We start from the raw sequence: 19,408 nt of genomic DNA on the forward strand, positions 1-19,408 counted from the left end.
GTCAGTTGACTGCTCACTAACTAAAGAGCTGTTTTCCAGGTAAGTTAGATGATGAGCTCATTTGTTTCTACTTTGCTTTTCTACTCCTTCACACATAGGATTGTGATAGCTGAGGTAGGTACCGTAGCAATGTTAAGCCAGTGACTATCAGACTCCATTTTGGGTTTATTTACAAGCACTTGATCAAAGTCCAGCCAGAGACTAGTTATCATAGTGAATGAACACATCACTGTGTGAAGGCTCTGTCATTCCATGGTGATGGGCACAGTATAAAAACTTGTCACTATTCTGCAGCTGCTACAACAGTACCTTTACCTCTTGTTCAGTGCTTGGTTTCGTACAAAGCCACACTATGGCATGAATTTATCTGCGATGTCTTTTAGAATATTGTATACCTTCTTCCAGATTTTGTTCACAATCAAATTTGGAAGATTACACAGCGAGTTTGTATCTTTCTTTGTATTTAGGATGAAAGATTGGGACGTGACAATGAAATCCACAGGGAACAAATGGAGAGGTTAGTGCGGGAGGAACTAGAGCGTTGGGAATCGGATGACACAGCTTCCCAAATGAGCCACCGCTTGGGAACGCCACTTGGACTGAATAGCCAGCCGCGTTCTAGGAGTTCCCGTCCATCCTCCTCTCAGTCAACAGAAGGCATTGATGGAAGTGGAGGAGGGAATGGCGGGAGCAACGTCCATGTGTAATATTATTTGTCAATGGGTTGTTTTAAAATTTCAGTCCTGTATTATAACAGCAAATACGCTATTTACTATTTGTTTTCCAAAAACAGTAATGAATGTTAAAGCTCCCAGTGTCCCACCTGGGGATTGATCAGTAGGCCATAGGGACATCTAATCTACAACCACTGTGTCAGCAGCTGACAGATGTAAAGTTGGCATTACCTACCTACCCCACTAAATAGGGTGAGATTCCCGTTGCCACCTACACTGGCTTTAGGACCATAATCCACCAGTAGCATTGCTTAAAGTGGCTGCACTTATAGGATCTGTGCCAGAGGGTTTTACAGTTTCCCTGTCTTCATTCAGTAAATGCAGCTGTTGGTTTTTTTTCTAAGTACTCCCATCTTAATGCTTGCTATGCAGCAGGAGCTCATCTTGGTTATGTAAAATAGGACTGTAAGAATCTACTTTCCCATTAAATAATGCTGGAAATTAGTTTCAAAGTTGTTGTGAAGTAAGTCTCTGCTAAAAGTTTTGATTAATAGTTAGCCAAAAATGCATTTAATTTCTCAACTCAAATGCTTAGTTTTCCAGTGCTTTATAATGGGAAATATTATTCTTAAATTCCTAATCTAAAATATATTAATAAGGTGACTTTCTATATAGTTTTTCCTGTTAATTATATTCAACACAAATTACAAACAAATAACACAATCTTCTTTTTATTCTGGAGTTTTCCTTTAGCGCGCTAAGATTTTCTTTAATTTATTTTAAAGGAACGTTCCCTATGTATCAGTGCACTATTGCCTTTTTCCTCTGACAGAAGGTCGTGTTTAGTTTATTTTTATTATGAAGTAGATGCATATGCCTATGCAAGAAGCATGTGAATAGTGCATATCAGTGCACTATTGCCAGAGGAAAAAGGCAATAGTTTGATACATAGGGAATGTTGCTTCATATATTCAGTACTTCATGTATTTTAGTGTTTTAAAAGTAGTTCTTTGGGAACTTCTTTACACATAAGAGAGACAAGGTGGGTACGGTAATATCTTTTATTGGATCAATTTCTATTTACACATAACTAATGTGATCATTGTTGTCTTTGTGTCTGTCCATAGCTGGCTTTTAGGGCCAAATTTTCAAAAAGGAAGACCTCTGAGTTCCGCATCCAAAACTGCACCTACCCTTCCTACAGTTACATGCAGAAATTAGGTAAACATTAGATAAGTTGTGACAAACATCAATTAAACTTGGGGGATGCAAGGGGAGAAAGCAATTGACATTTTGAACATTTCTGATTAGCTCTAGCAAGTATTCATCCCAGTTCAAAGGCAGGGGCCTAATTAGCTTCTTATGTATGCACTTACCTGACCTGCATGAGCAATTGAAGGTATATTTCTGCATTCACACGTTTTTCTGTAGGGAACTACGCTATATCCTTTTGAAATTGTAGTCTTTAGAATAATCAGCACTTTTTAGTACAAGGCTTGCTGGATTTGGGACTGCGGTAGAGCTTTGAAGCAGCAACAGCACTGACAGTGATTTGAGTTTGGTATACAGAGAATTAGAGGCAAATATGTACAATTTTTGATAGTAGTATATATTCAGATATAGTGAAATATGGGAGTCTTCACTTAAGCTGACAGTTGCCTTAAGACTTACTGTAGGTTTAAAGGGGAATGGAAAACTTAATATTCAGATGAAGTACGTACACAGTATTCTAAGTGCGTAGATTTGTAGGGTGTAAGAAGGAAAATGTCCAGGCCAAAGGATAAGTATCCTTTTTATTGATGCTGGTGGCTTTCATGTTGTGATTATTATAGGAATTGCTTCCTGTAATTAACCTTAAGTACCTTATATTTTTGTGTTAGTATTTTTGGTTTGGTATTGAATCAAATACACCTCCAAATATTGCAGTTTTCCTATATCTATATAAACCAGCACTTGTTGTCGTGTTACAGTGTCATCTGAGACACATTCCATATCACCAGAGCACTTGTCCTTGATAAAAACAAAACTTTTCATATGTTAAATTTACAAGAAAGTGCATGTTCAGTAACTTACTCATCTTAGATGAAGGGACTTCTCCCCTACTGAGAGCTGAAATTTCCCAATAAACTATCGGTCAAGCTCCACCACTGCCAAGTGGATAAGAAATTAATCCAAATGAATTTATATCATCATAGTTAAAGTTAAGATTTTATCACAGTTATTTTTAGTAGAAGGCAGGGACAAGTCACTGGCAATAAACAAAAATTCCCTGAAGCCCCTGACTTTTACTAAAAATAACTGACAAAATGGGGCTGACAGGGGGATGAAAGCTTGAGTCCTGCTGCACGAGGGGAGGAGAGGTCTAGCACCTGCTGCCACTGTGGCTCACAGCTCTGGGGTCCCCCTGCTGCCTGTGGAAGCTGTGTGGTGGGCCCTCCTAAGCCCACAGCGGCTCAGAGCACCGGAGTCCCTGATAGCTTCAGCCCTGCCTCCATGGGGGCTGAAGCGGAAAGTGTCATGGAGGTCTCTGAAAGTCATGGAATCCTGGACTTCCATGACATAATCTAAGCCTTAATAATAGTATACAAAACCTTCTGTTACATTACTGTGTAGGCGGTATATTTCAAGGGGTCAGTTGGCTAATGGTTTGACATATGGTAAGATTGTTTTTGCAAGCTCTAGAAAATTAGCATTTGGTCTGTTGGAGCGTAGGAATATCAAAATGCCAGATACAGTATTATATGTCATGTAGTTAACGTTTAAAACCAATCATCTGACCAAACAATTTGGCGTCACAGGAAAGAGGTTGCTAGTGCTCAGTTAAAGTGATCTTTTGTTATAAAGACAAGACATGTTGGATGTTGCTGCAATATCATGCTGCAGAATTAAGGAAATTTGCATTTGTGAAGTTGTCTTTTCAAAACACTACAGCTATCACTGTGGTGTCCTAAAATTGTACCTTTCTCTAAACTAATATCGAACAAAGCTTTTCTTTTATTAGTATGTTAATTATGAAAACCAAAATGTTTGCATTCATAGCTATATTTGTTCATCTGTATATCTGTAACGTGTCGTTACTTAATAACAAACTTCATTTTGAAGTGCCGTAAGCTTTCATGGGCTATCCATGTGTGTTGACAATGTGCCATGCAATAAGTACATGGCAACTAGACAAATGTGTTATACATTTTTTTTATTATGGTTTCATTTTAAGTTTAGATTCTCTTGTAACTGTTACTTTGTTTCTAGGGTAAAGGGTTTCTTCTAAGTATGTGTAAAGTTTTGCATTAACATTTGGTCTTAATAGGAAGCTGTTAATTATGCAAGTCTTCCACAGTTATCAAAGATTTATTGGTCTATAATACTGAGCACTTTACTTCCTAATAAAGATTTTACATAGGAAAACCACCAATGTGTATGAGAATTATGGACAAAAATAGTCTGCATTTAAATCCGTCTCATTATGGTGAGTGTCCTGTATTTGACATGTTGCTTTTCTCTTCCCCCTTCTTCCAATCCCCCCGTACTGTTTTAAAATTAAAAAAAAATATAGCTGCAGAACCTCCTGTTTGGTAGAACCCAAAGGAAACTGAAGGCCTAGTCAGTTTCACTTACTGCCCTGCCCTTTTGCACTAAAGAGAAGCATCTGCATTAGATAAGAAAACTAAATTCTCATCCAACTTCACTTTATATAGTTTTTTAAACTATATATTTCTAGGTAAACATGTTTAGATTTTTTTTTTCAAGTGCTTTCTTGAGCTAGCTATCTGCCACTATCAATAATGCAGACTAAGCCTTTGGCTTAGGATGTCAAAGATGCTTCTCTGTTTATATCTCCCTTACTGCTGATCTGAGGTTTCTACAGCATTCCTTGGTCCCTGGAAATCCCAGGCCTAAATTGTACGCTGTCAACAATCCTCTGCTGTCTTCATGTGCGTGAGACCTTTGTAATATATGTAGCTCAGTAGCAAGCAGTATTAGTAAAAACTGAACACAGTTATCAAAATCTTTAATGTAATCTTTGAAAATGTTAAAACATTTTTAGTCCATTCACTATCAAAACTGCATTGCATTGTGCTACACTAGATGCTTGTTAACTCAGCTGAATTAAGAGAACTTCTTCAGGAAGCGCAGTTTCAAATATGCAATTGTAAAGAAGATTAGTGTCATGCATAGAAGAGCCACATAATTCCTCCACATGCCCCAAGCAGACACTTCAATGCCTTGCATTTTCAAATATTCTTCTCCAGTGCAGCTAGTCAATACAAATTAAAGTTTAAAAAAAGTTAACCCTTTGTAAAGATCTGTAACTGAATATTTAATTTGCCTGTTTTCATAATTTTGCTGAAAAATGCTTTGGTCCAATGCAAACAAACAGAATGGTGACTGAGGATAGGTTAACCTGTGTCAGGAAAAAAAAACGGTTCAAACCTCAACTCTAATACCAAATTTGAACCTTTGCTATTCAGTTTGCATCAGCCTGCATAAATAGTTACTCTACTCTGAAGAGGACTGTAATACTTTTTAGGGCCTCAAGCTAGCATGTTGCATATTGTGGAGAAAAGAAAAATCTAAACTTAAGTCTTTGTGAAGAATTTGAAAAGATTAGCTGAGTAGAACCTAGCAGAGAGTACCAAAGCTAAGGGAGATTCCTCTTCCCTTCACTATTCTTTGGTAATAAACTATGAGATCTTCTTCAAAGTGCAATTTTACATATGCAATAAGAAATTAATATTACAAGTATAAAGCACACATTAAAAATAGTCTGTTGGGTCCTTTTCTACACAGGAAAACTTGCCATGTCCTGAAATGGTTTTTAAGAACAGATCTTAAACTGTTCCAGGATCACTATCTATTCTCTCAAATGCTTTCTTTAAAAATTGTCCCCTCTACCTTCTCTAGCACTTGAAATAGTTTTAAATTGCTAAGCTTTACATGACTTATCTGAAATGAACCACCAAATATTTGAAAACCAGAGACTGCTCCAGAGGCTAAGTATTCAGTTATAAAGCATAGACCCACTGGCAGCTGAGGCACCAGGAAAACAATGACAAAAAAAAATCTCAAATTCAATTTGGCAGTTTACTGAACTTGGGCTCCTTGCAAGAACTTGTTTATAATAACTGCATACTTACATTGTAAATGGACTAGAAGTGATGCAACTTACATTGACCCCAGTCACATTGGCATTCTGGCAAAAGCTTAGGCCTGTAAATTCATTAATTTGCAAAGCCTTTAAAGATAAAAACAAAAATATTAGGTAGTCAAGAGGGAACCTTTAAGCAGGTTTAATAAATTACTACATACTAAACAAACCACCAAACGCTTCCATTAAAGTATATATCAAAATTATAAGACAAGATCAGAAAAACTGTCTGGAATCAGCTTTTTTCTAGGGTGTTGAAGAAATCCTTCAAATGAAAACAGTTGAGTCTAATTTTCAGATAATATTTAAAGTATTGGTAAAATACTGTGAAAATACCCTTGTGACATAAGTGCAGATGTTATCGTTGCCATAGGCACAGGGCCTGCTGCTGCACAGACTGCTATTGAGAGACCTGCACGATGGAAACTCATTGAAACAGATCAAAAATGTCTCTTTGAACTAAAATACTACTACTGGCTCATTTATCTTATGCTATAAACTACAATATCTATTTCTTTCAGCTTTTTCAATTATTTATTTTATATGACAGGCCTCTGAGGCATGCCACTTTTTTTTGTTGTTGTTCTCCCTGCCAGCTCCAAAACACTGATCAGATTGACTGTGTATTCTCTACTAAATTTCATAATTATAATGCCAGAAGGAACCATTGTGATCATCTAGTCTGACCATCTGTAATACTCAAGTCATAGAAGTTTGCTAAATTAATTCCTGTTTGAACTAGAGAATATCTTTTAGATACTGCGTTCAGGATTGCAAATCATTTCTGTGGCAAAGGTCACAAAAATCAGAAAATAATGTCTGGATTATGCTTATATATGACATAAGTGTATAGTTCAAAAGATCAGCTACAAGAGGCCGCTTCTACAACAGCAACAGGGATACAGCTTTCAGATTAGCACTACTGGGTTCACTGTAGCAATCTGTATAAACATTTGAAAGGAGTGCACTTATTTGTGTCACAGTTGTGCCTGATGCCGTTATTGAAATTGGGACTCACTCTGTGCTTGTATATGCCTGGCACAGTAAAGGCAGTCCCTCATCTGAAGAGTTTACAATCTAAATAGAAAAGGTGAAAGACATGCAGAAAAAAACAGGATTTTATTGTTATTATTTTTTGGTTGTGGAGCTATTGCTGAAATTGACATAATCCGTTTTTTAAATAGCCCACCTCGGCATTACCTATATCTCACTGGTACCCAGGCATGCTATTATTAAAATGTTATGGCAATAAAGTAAGGGCATTATCCAGTTTCACATGAAATAAGCAATGGCCAAAATGTAAGAAATGAAAAATGCAGAGGAGTTAGGAAGTTGTTCATACTTCAAACAGGAAATGAGAACCACCGTTATAGCAGATACTTAAGTTACATTAGTATTAATTATGTATTGTGGAGAGCAGTTCTGCAACCTGCAAAGAATCACAATGACTTGAGTAATCTTTTTCTGGTCCTGCTGCTATTCATGATTCTGTTATCTATTGACTGCATTTTCTTGAGCTATGCTAATTCGTATTACAGTACATATCTGAAAGTGTGAGACCTACTGCACAGTACTGCGAATGTAAAGAGACAGGGAGAACTTATCTGTGTAAGTTGTATTTACCAATTATAACTGGAATAATATTGTTTGACGTTATTTCTTATAAGATAATGGTGATCTCTTTCAAAAGGTGTTTCCAGCACAATGCACAGAAAATGTAGCACTCACGGTCAGGCCGTAGCGAGGGATGCTGAAATAGTTCAGCCAGAAAAGCCAAGATTCGATGCTTGTGAGATTTACCAGCAAGCCAGAGAAAATCTACAAACAGTAAAGAAACAGTCAAAAGTACGTCCTGAGAATTTTGCAGAGTTCTGAGTCACTTTAGATTGTGACATGCTTAGGACTTGTCTACACTTGAAGCGTCCTTCCCTCCCTTGCACCCCCCCCAAGGCAGTAGCTGGGTCAACAGAAGAATTCTTTTATTGGTATTGTCTACGAAGGGACTTAAGTCATCTTAACTACATGGCTCCTGGATTTGGATTTTTCACACCCCGCATGAAACAACCTAATTTTCTAGTGTAGACCAGGTCTTATTCAGTGTACAGAAATAATTCCCATTAATGTTAAATGTACACATGCATGATGTGTATAGAATCCTAAATATGGGCCTGATCCCGTAGGCCTTACCTGCTCCCTGTCAATAGGAATAGGATTAGACCTTTTGTTACACAAGATGTTTGGTGGTTCCATGGTCTCAGACAGCAAGGGAAGAAATGCACTGGAGTTGTATTTGAGGCAGAAGTTTACTTAGAATCTTTACAGGACAGTTTCTTTCTACCTGAAGCAATAGTGGCCTGCTGGGCCATCACTAGATTTTTGGCAGGAAACAAAGGATTTCACTCAGAAGCACAGGTCTTAAGCCTCCTCCTAAAGCATGAGAGTTCTAAGGAACATGAGCTTTTCTCTGGTTCCCAGCAGTAGGAAAGCCTGGAATTTCCCTCAAGTCATACTATAGTGAGTTGGAGCTTCCCTTTTCTAACCTTTGACATCCTAAAATAGGAAGAACTCAAGAGGAAATCCAGCAGTTCCTCAGCAACGAACCTCTGACATGACTTATGTATAGAAATAAAAGGCCTAAATCTTGGTCAAGAGAGGCAATGGGTAAAAAATATAAACAAAGCTGGCAGAAATCACCACTGCCCTGGAAAAGAAAAGCTCCGTAATGTGCTCTGGAAGAGCAATCCAATAGATTTTTCTCTTTATAGGTAAGAATAATCCATATCAGAGGGGGACAAAAACAATCATTGAGTTCAAGGACTTTGATTAGGCTCTGGTGTATTCCACAGAATCTTCCAAAAGCTTTCCTCCCTCCTGCAACACTACCAGCAGTTACACCCATACTTGCCAAGGCCATGCAAAATACCCTTAAAAGGGACTATGTCATCCAGCGAGTAGTGATCGATCTTTTGGGGATCGATTTATTGCATCTAGTGTAGATGTGATAAAATTGATCCCCGATCGTTCTGCCATCGACTCCGGAACTCCGTGTGCGAGAGGCGGAAGCGGAGTCGACGGGGCAGCAGCAGCGGTCAACTTGCCACCGTCCTCATGGCCAGGTAAATCGACCTAAGATATGCCGATTTCAGCAACACTATTCGCGTAGCTGAAGTTGCGTATCTTAGTTCAACTCCGCCCCTTCCCCTCCCCCCCAGTGTAGACCTAGTCTAAGTCATATAATTCTGCAGAGGTAATAACGCTTAAGGAGTCAGAGACCACTCTTACCCATCAAACGCTAGTCACTTGCAAAGCAATGGGGAGCCACTGCTCTGGGCCACTTTGCTTTTTTTACATCTGCTTACTTGAGCTGTCTCACTTTACAGGAGATGTGTTCATAATGTGATCTGATATCAAAAGGAGGGATTAGACAGTATTCTTAAAATTCCAAAGGGCTCTGCTGATGTGCTTCAAAGCACACATAATTTTTTAAAAACATGGCATTTCATTGTCATTTCTTTTGTACAACAAACATTTAAGAGAAAAAACAGAAAAATGTATCACTCACAATCATAAAAACAAAGCAAATATTTATGAGGAGATTAGCGACAGCCACAACATCTTGTCCCGTTGCTATAGCCAGAGCCATAGAACTGGCTGTGTAGGCAACCAGTATAAGGGTAACCATCATGATAAAGAAGGCCCCAATTGTTGGCTTGAAACCTAAGAAATGGGGGGGAAAAAAGTCTCAGTCTGTCTTTTCCTAGATGAGGGTTTTAGTGTGTACTTATGCACATACCTTTTTGTAGTACCACAGTACATAGTTTGCTTTTATTTGCAGAAAAGGAGTATTATCAACCATAAAGTGTTCTGTCCTACTGCATGAACACCACTTTAAAGAAAATTAATATCTTGGATTATAATAGGCATTTAGAATGGAAACCTATATCCATTGTACCTAAAGCTGAGTCAAATAAAGTAGTCCAGCTGCAGGGAAGGAGTAACAGGGTCATCTCCCTTCCTGCACGCTAAACAACCTCTTTCAAATGCCTGCTCAAAACCCACTCCTTTGTCTTGTTTTCCACCCTTGATTTTTTACTCTCATGATATCTTCTCCTCTATATACTCTACTGGTCTATACTTTATATCAGAATCTATAAATCACTATAATATTTTCATTTATATGTGGTTTACTCTCTGCCCTCTTCTATTGTCTGATACCCTTCTGATCTAAGCTTGCCTAATTTAGACCAAGATTTTTATTTTTTGTTATTTTCATTCATGGTGAGCAGTCTGATTTGATCGTATTAGACTGTAATCTTGTCAAGACAGGGATGATGTCTTTTTAATCCCTGTTAGGCACTGCACAATGGTACTGTATTGTTTATCATCATGAATAGTAATAACTGGATAGATCCTCAGCTGGTGTAAACTGGTGTAGCTCTAGTAATGTCAGTGAAGCTACCCAATTTACCCCGGCAGCAGATCTGGTCCAATCAATTTATTAGCATAGTTAACTTGTAGAAAAGTCAAGTTCATTAATACTCTTGGGTCTCTTGCTCCATAACCATTAGATTAGACAAATCATAAAAAGGCATACACAGAATTTGGGAGGAATGCATAAATCAGTATAAAAGCTTACCAAAGCTAACTTCAGATTTGTATTAACAGTAAGTAGCTTCAAAACAATCTATTTACCAACCTACCCCCAGAATAAAGGTTTTCTATAAGCTATATGCTATAGGGAGGGAAAAAATAAAAAATGGGACTAGGACCCTGTAAGGAAGACGTGCAAACAGACCACCTGTGGATACCTGAATTATTTGCCAAAGGAAAGAGTGAATGACCATAGTTCATTTTGAAGCAGCTTTCTTTTATAGGATACTTGCCTATTAAGAAATAATTTATACAGGTGAAGATGATGCTTGGTAAAGTCCTCATGGGTATTAAATCAGCTATTATCTTTGAGAAAAAATATGCAGATACTCTGTAGTAACCACTGATATATTCATGTCTAGAACACAGAAATATATATGTATATTACAGACTATATTTCATTAATAAAGCAATGAAGCCATATAGACTGGGATTGTCAAAGCAGCCTAAGGGAGTTAGACACCCAACAGACATTAATTTTAATAGAATCTGGGCACCTAAATCCCTGCCATGATCTATAGTGACCAACTTACATTTTAACAAACACTTTAAAGAGCTCTTGAAACCTTATAATACAGGGTACACAGGATTACTGACTGAGCTTCTCTTATTGTTCATTATTTTGTAGCTTAGTTAAGCACTATATTATTCATCTGATCTTTAATCTAAACAATCCCACTCTCTTCAATCTATTTTCATATGAAACTCTTTCTGTGCCTCAAATCATTGTCACCTTCTCTGAATCATTCCATCCTTTGCAGTGAAGACAGATGTAAAGAAATCATTTAACTTCTTTGCAGTGTTTGTATTCCTTAATTGTTCCGTTTATTTCCTGTCAGTCTAGTGGATTTATTGATTCTGAGATATACTTACATATTTCCTTTTTTGATTTTATGTCTTGAATAACCTCTTGAACTTTGCCATTTGACCATACTGCTTTTTTCTTGTCCTCGTGGTACTACTTTTAGTTATGGAGATGCATCGGTTCCGTGAATTATGAACTGCTTAAGCAAGCTCCATGCTGAGTCTAGTGTTTTTATCCCTTAATTTTGACTTTAGAGTCTTTTTGATTATCTTCTTAATTTTCCAAAAAAAACCCCAACAACCCCAAAAACCTCCTTGCTCAAGTTTAATATCACAGTGCTAGTTTTTGGTATGATCCGTGTCCTACAAATGGTCAGTTTAATTATTTTGGTCGTCACTATGACTTAGTAGTGGTTTGATTGTAGGTACTTCTTGGACCAGCTCTTGTGAGTTTCACTTGGGGCTAAATGGCGAAAAGCCTGTTTACGCTTATCTTTGCTGCAGAGTTAATTTGGTCTCTTATTCAGGTGTTGATCCTGTCCACAGACAGAAACATCTTATGCGAGTTGGTAGCACTTTACACCTGAGCTAGCTGGGCTCCAGGCTAAAGCTCAGAAACTTTGATACTGAGGGTGGTAGCCCACCGACTGCACTGTGGATACAGACTTTATTACATGTGCCCTAGAACAGTGGTTCTTAACCAGGGGTACACAGACGTCTTGCAGTGATACAGCAACTCAACTAGATATTTGCCTAGTTTTACAATAGGCTACATAAAAAGCACAAGGGAAGTCAGTACACACTAAAATTTCATACAGTGACTTGTTTATACTGCTGTATATAATATACACTGAATTGTAAGTACAATATTTATATTCCAATTGATTTACTTTATAATTATATGGTAAAAATGAGAAAATAAGCAATTTTTCAGTAATAGTGCTCAAGGCCGGATTAACGCAGGGGCTTTAGGGGCTGCATCCCAGGGCCTCGGGCTAGGGCTGCAGCAGGGCTCAGGCAGGCTGCCTGCTTGCTGTGGCTCCATGCCACTCCTGGAAGCGGCCAGCTGCTGGCACGTCTCCACAGCCCCAGGAACTGGCCAATGGGAGCTGCAAGTGCCAGTGCTTGCGGACGGGGCAGCACACAGAGTCACGCTGTACCCCTCCCCCCAAGGGCGTGCAGAGATGTGCCAGCAGCTGGCCGCTTCCAGGAGTGGTGTGGGGCTATGGCAGGCAGGCAGGCAGGATGCCTGAGCCTTGCTGAGCCGCCTGAGGTAAGCGCCTCCTGGACAGCGCCAGTACCTCACACCTTCTCCTGTACCCCAATCCTCTGCCCCAGGTCAGAATCCCCCCCTGCATCTAACTCGCTCCCAGAAAGAAAGTAATGTAACAGCTGTTCTAAGGTAAGAAGTAGGCTATTTTGAAATAACTATATTCTGCAGGATGCATAGAATGGAACACACAGACAGGAGATATTTATACATACAGAGAACATGAAAAGGTGGAAGTATGCATACCAACAGGCAGAGTCTAATCAATTGAGATGAGCTATCGTTAGCAGGAGGAAAAAAAACTCAGGCTGCTACTCTGAAACCTATATTCTGCATGTTTTAAGACTAAAATGTAACCACAGAACAGCTTTATGTTTATTAAAAGGCAAGTTTAGTATAGCGTTAATAGCCTTGATACCATAATTGTGATCATTTTGTTTTAAATTAGGAAAAAGACTTGTATACAGGGGCCCACAAAATCACAGGAGAGTTAATCTGGCCCATCTAGTGCACTGTAACACTTTTGTGTTTTTATGTCTGATTTTATAAGCACGTAGTTTTTAAATGAGGTGAAACTCGGGGGGTACGCAAGACATCAGTTTCCTGAAAGGGGTACAGTAGTGTGGAAAGATTCATAGAATATCAGAGTTGGAAGGTACCTCAGGAGGTCATCTAGTCCAACCCCCTGCTCAAAGCAGGATCAATCCCCAACTAAATCATCCCAGCCAGGGCATTGTCAAGCCTGACCTTAAAAACCTCTAAGGAAGGAGATTCCACCACCTCCCTAGGTAACCCATTCCAGTGCTTCACCAATGGGAGGGATAGCTCAGTGGTTTGAGCAAGGGTTGTGAGTTCAATCCTTGAAGGGGCCATTTAGGGATCTGAGGCAAAATCAGTACTTGGTCCTGCTAGTGAAGGCAGAGGGCTGGACTTGATGACCTTTCAGGGTCCCTTCCAGTTCTATGAGATAGGTATATAACATCCTCCTAGTGAAAAAGTTTTTCCTAATATCCAACCTAAACCTCCCCCACTGCAACTTGAGACCATTACTCCTTGTTCTGTCATCTGCTACCACTCAGAACAATCTACATCCATCCTCTTTGGAACTCCCTTTCAGGTAGTTGAAAGCAACTATCAAATCCCCCCTCATTCTTTTCTTCTGCAGACTAGATAATCCCAGTTCCCACAGCCTCTCATTGTAAGTCATGTGCTCCAGACCCCTACTCATTTTTGTTGCACTCCGCTGGACTCTTTCCAATTTTTCCACATCCTTCTTGAGGTGTTGGGCCCAAAACTGGACACAGTACTTCAGATGAGACCTCACCAATGCCAAATAGAGGGGACTGATCATGTCCCTCGATCTGCTGGCAGTTCTACTACTTCTACAGCCCAAAATGCCGTTAGCCTTCTTGGCAACAAGGGCACACTGTCGACTCATCTCCAGCTTCTCATCCACTGTAGGCCCTAGGTCCTTTTCTGCAGAATTGCTGCCTAGCCACTCGGTCCCTATTCTGTAGCAGTGCATGGGATTCTTCCGTCCTAAATGCAGGACTTTGCACTTGTCCTTGTTGAACCTCATCAGATTTCTTTTGGCCCAATGCTCTAATATGTCTAGGTCCCTCTCTATCCTATCTACCACTCCTCCCAGTTTAGGGTCATCTGCAAACTTGCTGAGGGTGCAATCCACGCCATCCTCCAGATCATTAATGAAGATATTAAACAAAACCAGCCCCAGGACCGACCCTTGGGGCACTCTGCTTGATACTGGCTGCCAACTAGACATGGAGCCACTGATCACTACCTGTTGAGCCCGATGATGTTGCCAGCTTTCTATCCACCTTATAGTCCATTCATCCACCCCATACTTCTTTATCTTGCTGGCAAGAATACTGTGGGAGACTATATCAAAAGCTTTGCTAAAATCAAGGAATAACACATCCACTGCTTTCCCCTCAACCACAGAGCCAGTTATAGTGAGTGAGAATCACTGCCCTAGAATAAGCATTTCTAAGAAACACGTGTTTAAAATATCAAGGAATTGTTTCTCTAAACTTTATAACATTTGATTAGTTTACATGTGAGCAGCTGATTGTGGCGAGAGAAAGTTGTATTTAAATTCTGCATCCAGCCAATAAATCTTATAGTAGCTTCACTTTTCTTAAATGGTATCTGTGACAGGGCCTGAATGGCCTAGGGGAAAAAAAAATATTTCCTAAAATTCCCCTAATCCTGTTTATAGTCTGCTTCTCCTTAAACTGCTACATCTCCATGGAAAATTTATAGCCCGTGACTTTCTTCAATCCCTCTTCCTGAAGACAGGCATTTTGCCTAATCAGTCAAGAAACAGGAACACCACCACAGCTTTAAAAGTTGTTCTGTTTCTCACACTTTAACAATGCCGTATTCCTCAGCTGTGACAATCAATTACCTGAAATCCAGATTGCTGGCATCATAGATGTGAAAATTGACTTCTTTTACACTAGCTGGCAGTAGAGTTTTTGACCGTATCTATTAAACGTATAACAATGATAATCAGTTTCTGGTTTGGGGGCTATACTTCTATTGAGAGAGACTAGTAATTAGGGTTAATACTGAGGAGGACAAAGTGGTAATAATCTATTCAAGCTCTGCCTCCGGCTCCAGAATAGTTTCTGTTAAAATGACAAGCAGACAGTTATCAATGCTCATTCTCATTATCATTAAACTTTTGAGTTAATACCATACGAAAGAGATGGTATAGTCCACATCTATCTTAGGACCAAATGCTAAGCTGTGCTTTCAGTAACAAATTCATCAATAGACCCTAAAGATGACTGATAGATAGATAAGGGGCAGTGTATAAATTAAAGATAAACTGATACAGCATCAAATAAAACAACATGCAATGCTTTCTATTACATAGGGATTTACCTACATAAATATCTTTTTTTCGGTGACAAAAAGTTCAATAGTTGTAACACTGCTCAAACACTGATTGGTGGTCAAAAAGAATAAAGCACCAACTCTATGGAAAGAACAAACAAAAGCAAGAAAATTAGCTATGCACATAGCTTTTTTAGCTAATGAGGAAGGCAGAACATTTATCAGAGGGAGATGGGTATACTGTTACTACATGAAAATGGAATAAAGATGCAGGAAGCAAATTAACTGTTTACCGGAAATAGTCACGTTTTGATCTTACGTTAGAAAATAGTCAAACTTCTGGCTGAGGACAGGTGGAAACTGCTTCCCATGTAGTCCATCAACTCCCTTTGTTGTATATACCCTAGGTACTGCTCCATGTAACATAACCTTATGGATCTTATTAAACTCCTTAGTGCAAGGACTGTCTTTTTGTTTGTGACTGTGCAGTGACCAGCACAGTGGGGTCCTGATCTATGGTCTCTTGATGCTACCATGGTACAAACACTATTTTTCCTCTCTCACAGATACTTCTTAAAAATGTAATTTATTTTCTACAGTGTGTAGCTGTCTGCTTACTTTAGCACAAGAACAGAGGCTAAGTAAAAATCTAAACAAAATGAACTATCCAGTGTGATCTGTATGCCCTATTAAAATGTTCAGTTCCCATGTTTACTAACCTGTTCTGAATGCCACTGGAATCATTTTTTATTCCAGAGAAAATGGCTCCTACAACTACTCCCAGACCAGTTGTAATACACAGCTGAAAGAAAAAGCAAGTAAGAATTTGCATTTTATTACAGATAATTATAATTGAAAATTATAATAACTACAGTAATAACCTAACTAAACAGCAACAGCGATTACTCATTAGTGAAGTGACAAAAATGTTTTTACAAAATACTCTACAGTATTTTATTGTATTCTATTTTCATTCTACGTTCTGATCACAGTAATGTGATTTTATAACCAACAAGAATTATACATCAACACAGAATTTTTGTATCACTGTTCAAACAAATTGTAATAAATTCTTAGACTTTATTTGTGCAATTTCTATAAACAATTTAATAGTAGAAGATGTATGGCTAGCTACTGTACAGCTCAAAGGTGGTAGGATTGCTTCAAACAGATATTAAAACTGATTTAATGAGAGGGATCCAGAGATATGCTCCCTACTGGAAAATAAACATTTGGTTCATTCACTGTTGCCTCAAAAATCAGCTACAAGATCAGTATAGAAAATCTGTAGAGTAGCCAAAGCAGGTCTGCAATAAAAACTATGACAACAATGAGAGAAAATAGTTGGCATTCTGGAATCTTGCAGATGAAAGCAACATGAATAGCATCTACAAAAAACTGAAGTGCATCTGTGGACCAGGAGAAAAAAGGAAATGTGACACTCATTGCAGATGATATAGGAAGATAAATTGACAAATTTGCAATTATGTCTTCCTGGAGAGCTCTCTTGGGTGGCATCCGATGCTTGCCATCAACCATTCTAAGAGGTCAACTGATCATATAAGCAAGATGAAACAATTCCAGCTTTAACATTTTTTGAGAAAAATCAGTAAGTCTATATATCAGCTCAAAAGTCACTCCTCACTAGGGCTTCTGGATGTCTTCATTAAGAAAATAAAGAGTTTAACATAGTCTTTGATGGTTATTTGTATCTATTTGGGAATTTGCAGTCAGGACAAATATTTAAGTTGTGATTATCTTTCCTCTATATCAGAAAGAGAGCAGAATATAGTATGGAAATTACAAGGAGACTTGCTTTCTATATATCTATGGTTAACGCTTTCATAGATTTATAAATTTAAGACTAAAAGGGACCATCGTGATCTTTAGTCTGATCCCTTGCATAGCTATATAATATCACCCAGAAATTCCTGCATCAAACCCAGTAACTTTTTTAAAGGCATCCAATCTTGATTTAAAGATTATAAGTAATGAATAATTCATTGTGATGTATGATTATAATATGACCATATATATCATTCTCGCTGTTATATGAATACAACAAATCTTATACCAGGTATGTCATGTAAGGTATCAATGGAAAAGTTACAATCTATTAAATATGATTATCCTGTTTGTATGCATGTATCATTTTTTCACCAAAGTTATGAATATTGACTATCTGTATTTCAAATGTGTTTGCTCCTGGAGTAACACCCACAAGGTAGCTGGCATCCAGTCTAGCTAACACATTGTGAATGGACCATTCAAGTTGATGGCCCATTAATTAACATAATGGGCCACAGAAAAAATGTATCCCCCCCTCGATATGCCTTTCTGATGACATTTTAGCCAGAATATGGGGTAATAATGCTTCTATGATTCATCAAAACACGCAAGGGCATGTGACTAGCTCATGTGACCCTGGACTCCATCTTGTGCCTGTACTTTTCCACAAACTAAGACTGAGAGCTTTCCCTCCACATGGGAGAAAGCATAAAAGGCCCTGGAAGCATCTCCATTTGGACTCCTTCCTGTTCTGATCTCTGGACTTACACTAAAAGGAGCATTCCAAACAATGGGCCAAGGACCTTCCAATCTTTTTGGAAGTTGCCAGAGATTTTCAAGCCAGCAGTTTATTCCATCATTGCTACAAACCTGATCCAAGAACTTTGCAATAAGTGTATGTATTTGTTTTCCTTGACCATTTTAACTCTCCCTTCTTTCTTTTCTCTTAGAAATAAACCTTTAGATATTAGATACTAAAGGATTGGCAACAGCGCGATTATTTGGTAAGATCTGAGTTATATATTGACCTGGCTATGTGGGATTAGAAGAACCCTTTGATGAAAATGGTTTTAAATAACCACTCATCATATAGTCTGGTGTCTGGGTGGTGAAAGAAGGGCTGGGATGCCTAAGGAGACTGCATTTCTGACTTCCTGTTAACCAGTGTGGTGAGAAAGAAGTTTACTTTTGTTACTGGCTTGGTATATCTTATGGAAGAATACCCACTAGTTTGAGGGTGAGTCTGCCCTATTTTCCAGCAGTTTGTCCTGAATCTGGTATTCTCAGCTGTGACGCATTGAGACACGGGGACATCTACCACTTTCCTTGGATATCTGTTCCAATCACAAGTAGTAGATACCTTCTCCTTGAGTAGGTACTTATAGTCTGTGCTCAAGTCACCTCTTAACCTTCTTTTCAATAACTAAGCATCTTGAACACTTTAAGTTCTTAGCTATAAGATATCTTCACACTTTGAATCATTCTTGTGACTCTTCTCTGAACATTCTGCATGATTAATACCAGAAGTGGAGATAGCATTCCAGCTATGGACTCACCAATGCCATTTCCATATTGCCCTGTTTATAAATTTAAGATTCTTGTTAACCCTTTTAACTATAGCACTGCACTGTGAGGTCACATTCATGACCCATCTGTCCTTTTAAGGCGCCTTTCCTGGACACAACTCTCCATCCTATACATATAGTCTACATTCTTTGTTCCTAGATCCTGCAGTTGGCTCTGTTAAAATGTATATTGCTTGACTGTGCCCAGCTTACCAAGTGATCCAGATTGTTCTGTATAAGTGACTTCTCATTATCATTTACCACTCCACCAATCTTTTTGTCATCTGCAAACTTCATGATGAATGATTAAGGCCATTAATAACATTTTTGCACAGTGTTGAGACAAGAATTGATGTCAGGAGAATCCCAGTAAAAACACCCCAGTTGGTGATTCTCTAACAATTATGTTTTGAAATCTACCAGTTAGTTTTTAATCTATTTAGTGTGTGCCATAATAATTTTATAGTGCTTATTTTTTAAACCTTAATGTTATGTGATATTAAGTCAAATGTCTTACAGAAGTCTATTACATCAACACAATTATCTTTATCAACCTGTGAAGGGATGCATAGATTTATCCTTTCTGGCTGAGTATAGGGTTTAAGGGAGCCTGAGAACTCTGTTAACCTAACCTGGAATAACAGGGGAG

General features: G+C 38.5%; 2 protein-coding genes across 8 annotated transcripts in view; one reads left to right on the top strand and one right to left on the bottom strand.

The window, feature by feature from the left end:
• PKD2 (polycystin 2, transient receptor potential cation channel) overlaps positions 1 to 4,082 on the top strand; it is a gene marked incomplete at its 5' end in the record, with an annotated part of 38,289 nt that extends 34,207 nt beyond the window's left edge. The window contains one exon of the mRNA XM_039540452.1: positions 468 to 4,082. Within this exon, the coding sequence (XP_039396386.1) occupies positions 468 to 707 (240 nt within the window). The remainder of the gene's footprint in view (positions 1 to 467) is intronic.
• Positions 1,744 to 19,408, bottom strand: part of LOC120405799 (broad substrate specificity ATP-binding cassette transporter ABCG2-like) — a 46,590-nt gene continuing 28,925 nt past the window's right edge. The window contains exons 10-16 of one of the 7 annotated variants that reach the window (XM_039539550.1): positions 16,126 to 16,208; positions 15,459 to 15,548; positions 10,704 to 10,828; positions 9,383 to 9,537; positions 7,549 to 7,638; positions 5,810 to 5,907; positions 1,744 to 1,872 (exon numbers count right to left, since the gene is read on the bottom strand). In XM_039539550.1, coding sequence (XP_039395484.1) covers positions 1,809 to 1,872; positions 5,810 to 5,907; positions 7,549 to 7,638; positions 9,383 to 9,537; positions 10,704 to 10,828; positions 15,459 to 15,548; positions 16,126 to 16,208 — 705 coding nt within the window. In that variant the 3' untranslated portion in view covers positions 1,744 to 1,808. The other 6 variants (XM_039539547.1, XM_039539551.1, XM_039539549.1 and 3 more) reach the window with 6 other exon arrangements.

This window comes from Mauremys reevesii, linkage group 5, assembly GCF_016161935.1.
Source record: "Mauremys reevesii isolate NIE-2019 linkage group 5, ASM1616193v1, whole genome shotgun sequence".
In the NCBI taxonomy this organism is placed as follows: Eukaryota; Metazoa; Chordata; order Testudines; family Geoemydidae; genus Mauremys; species Mauremys reevesii.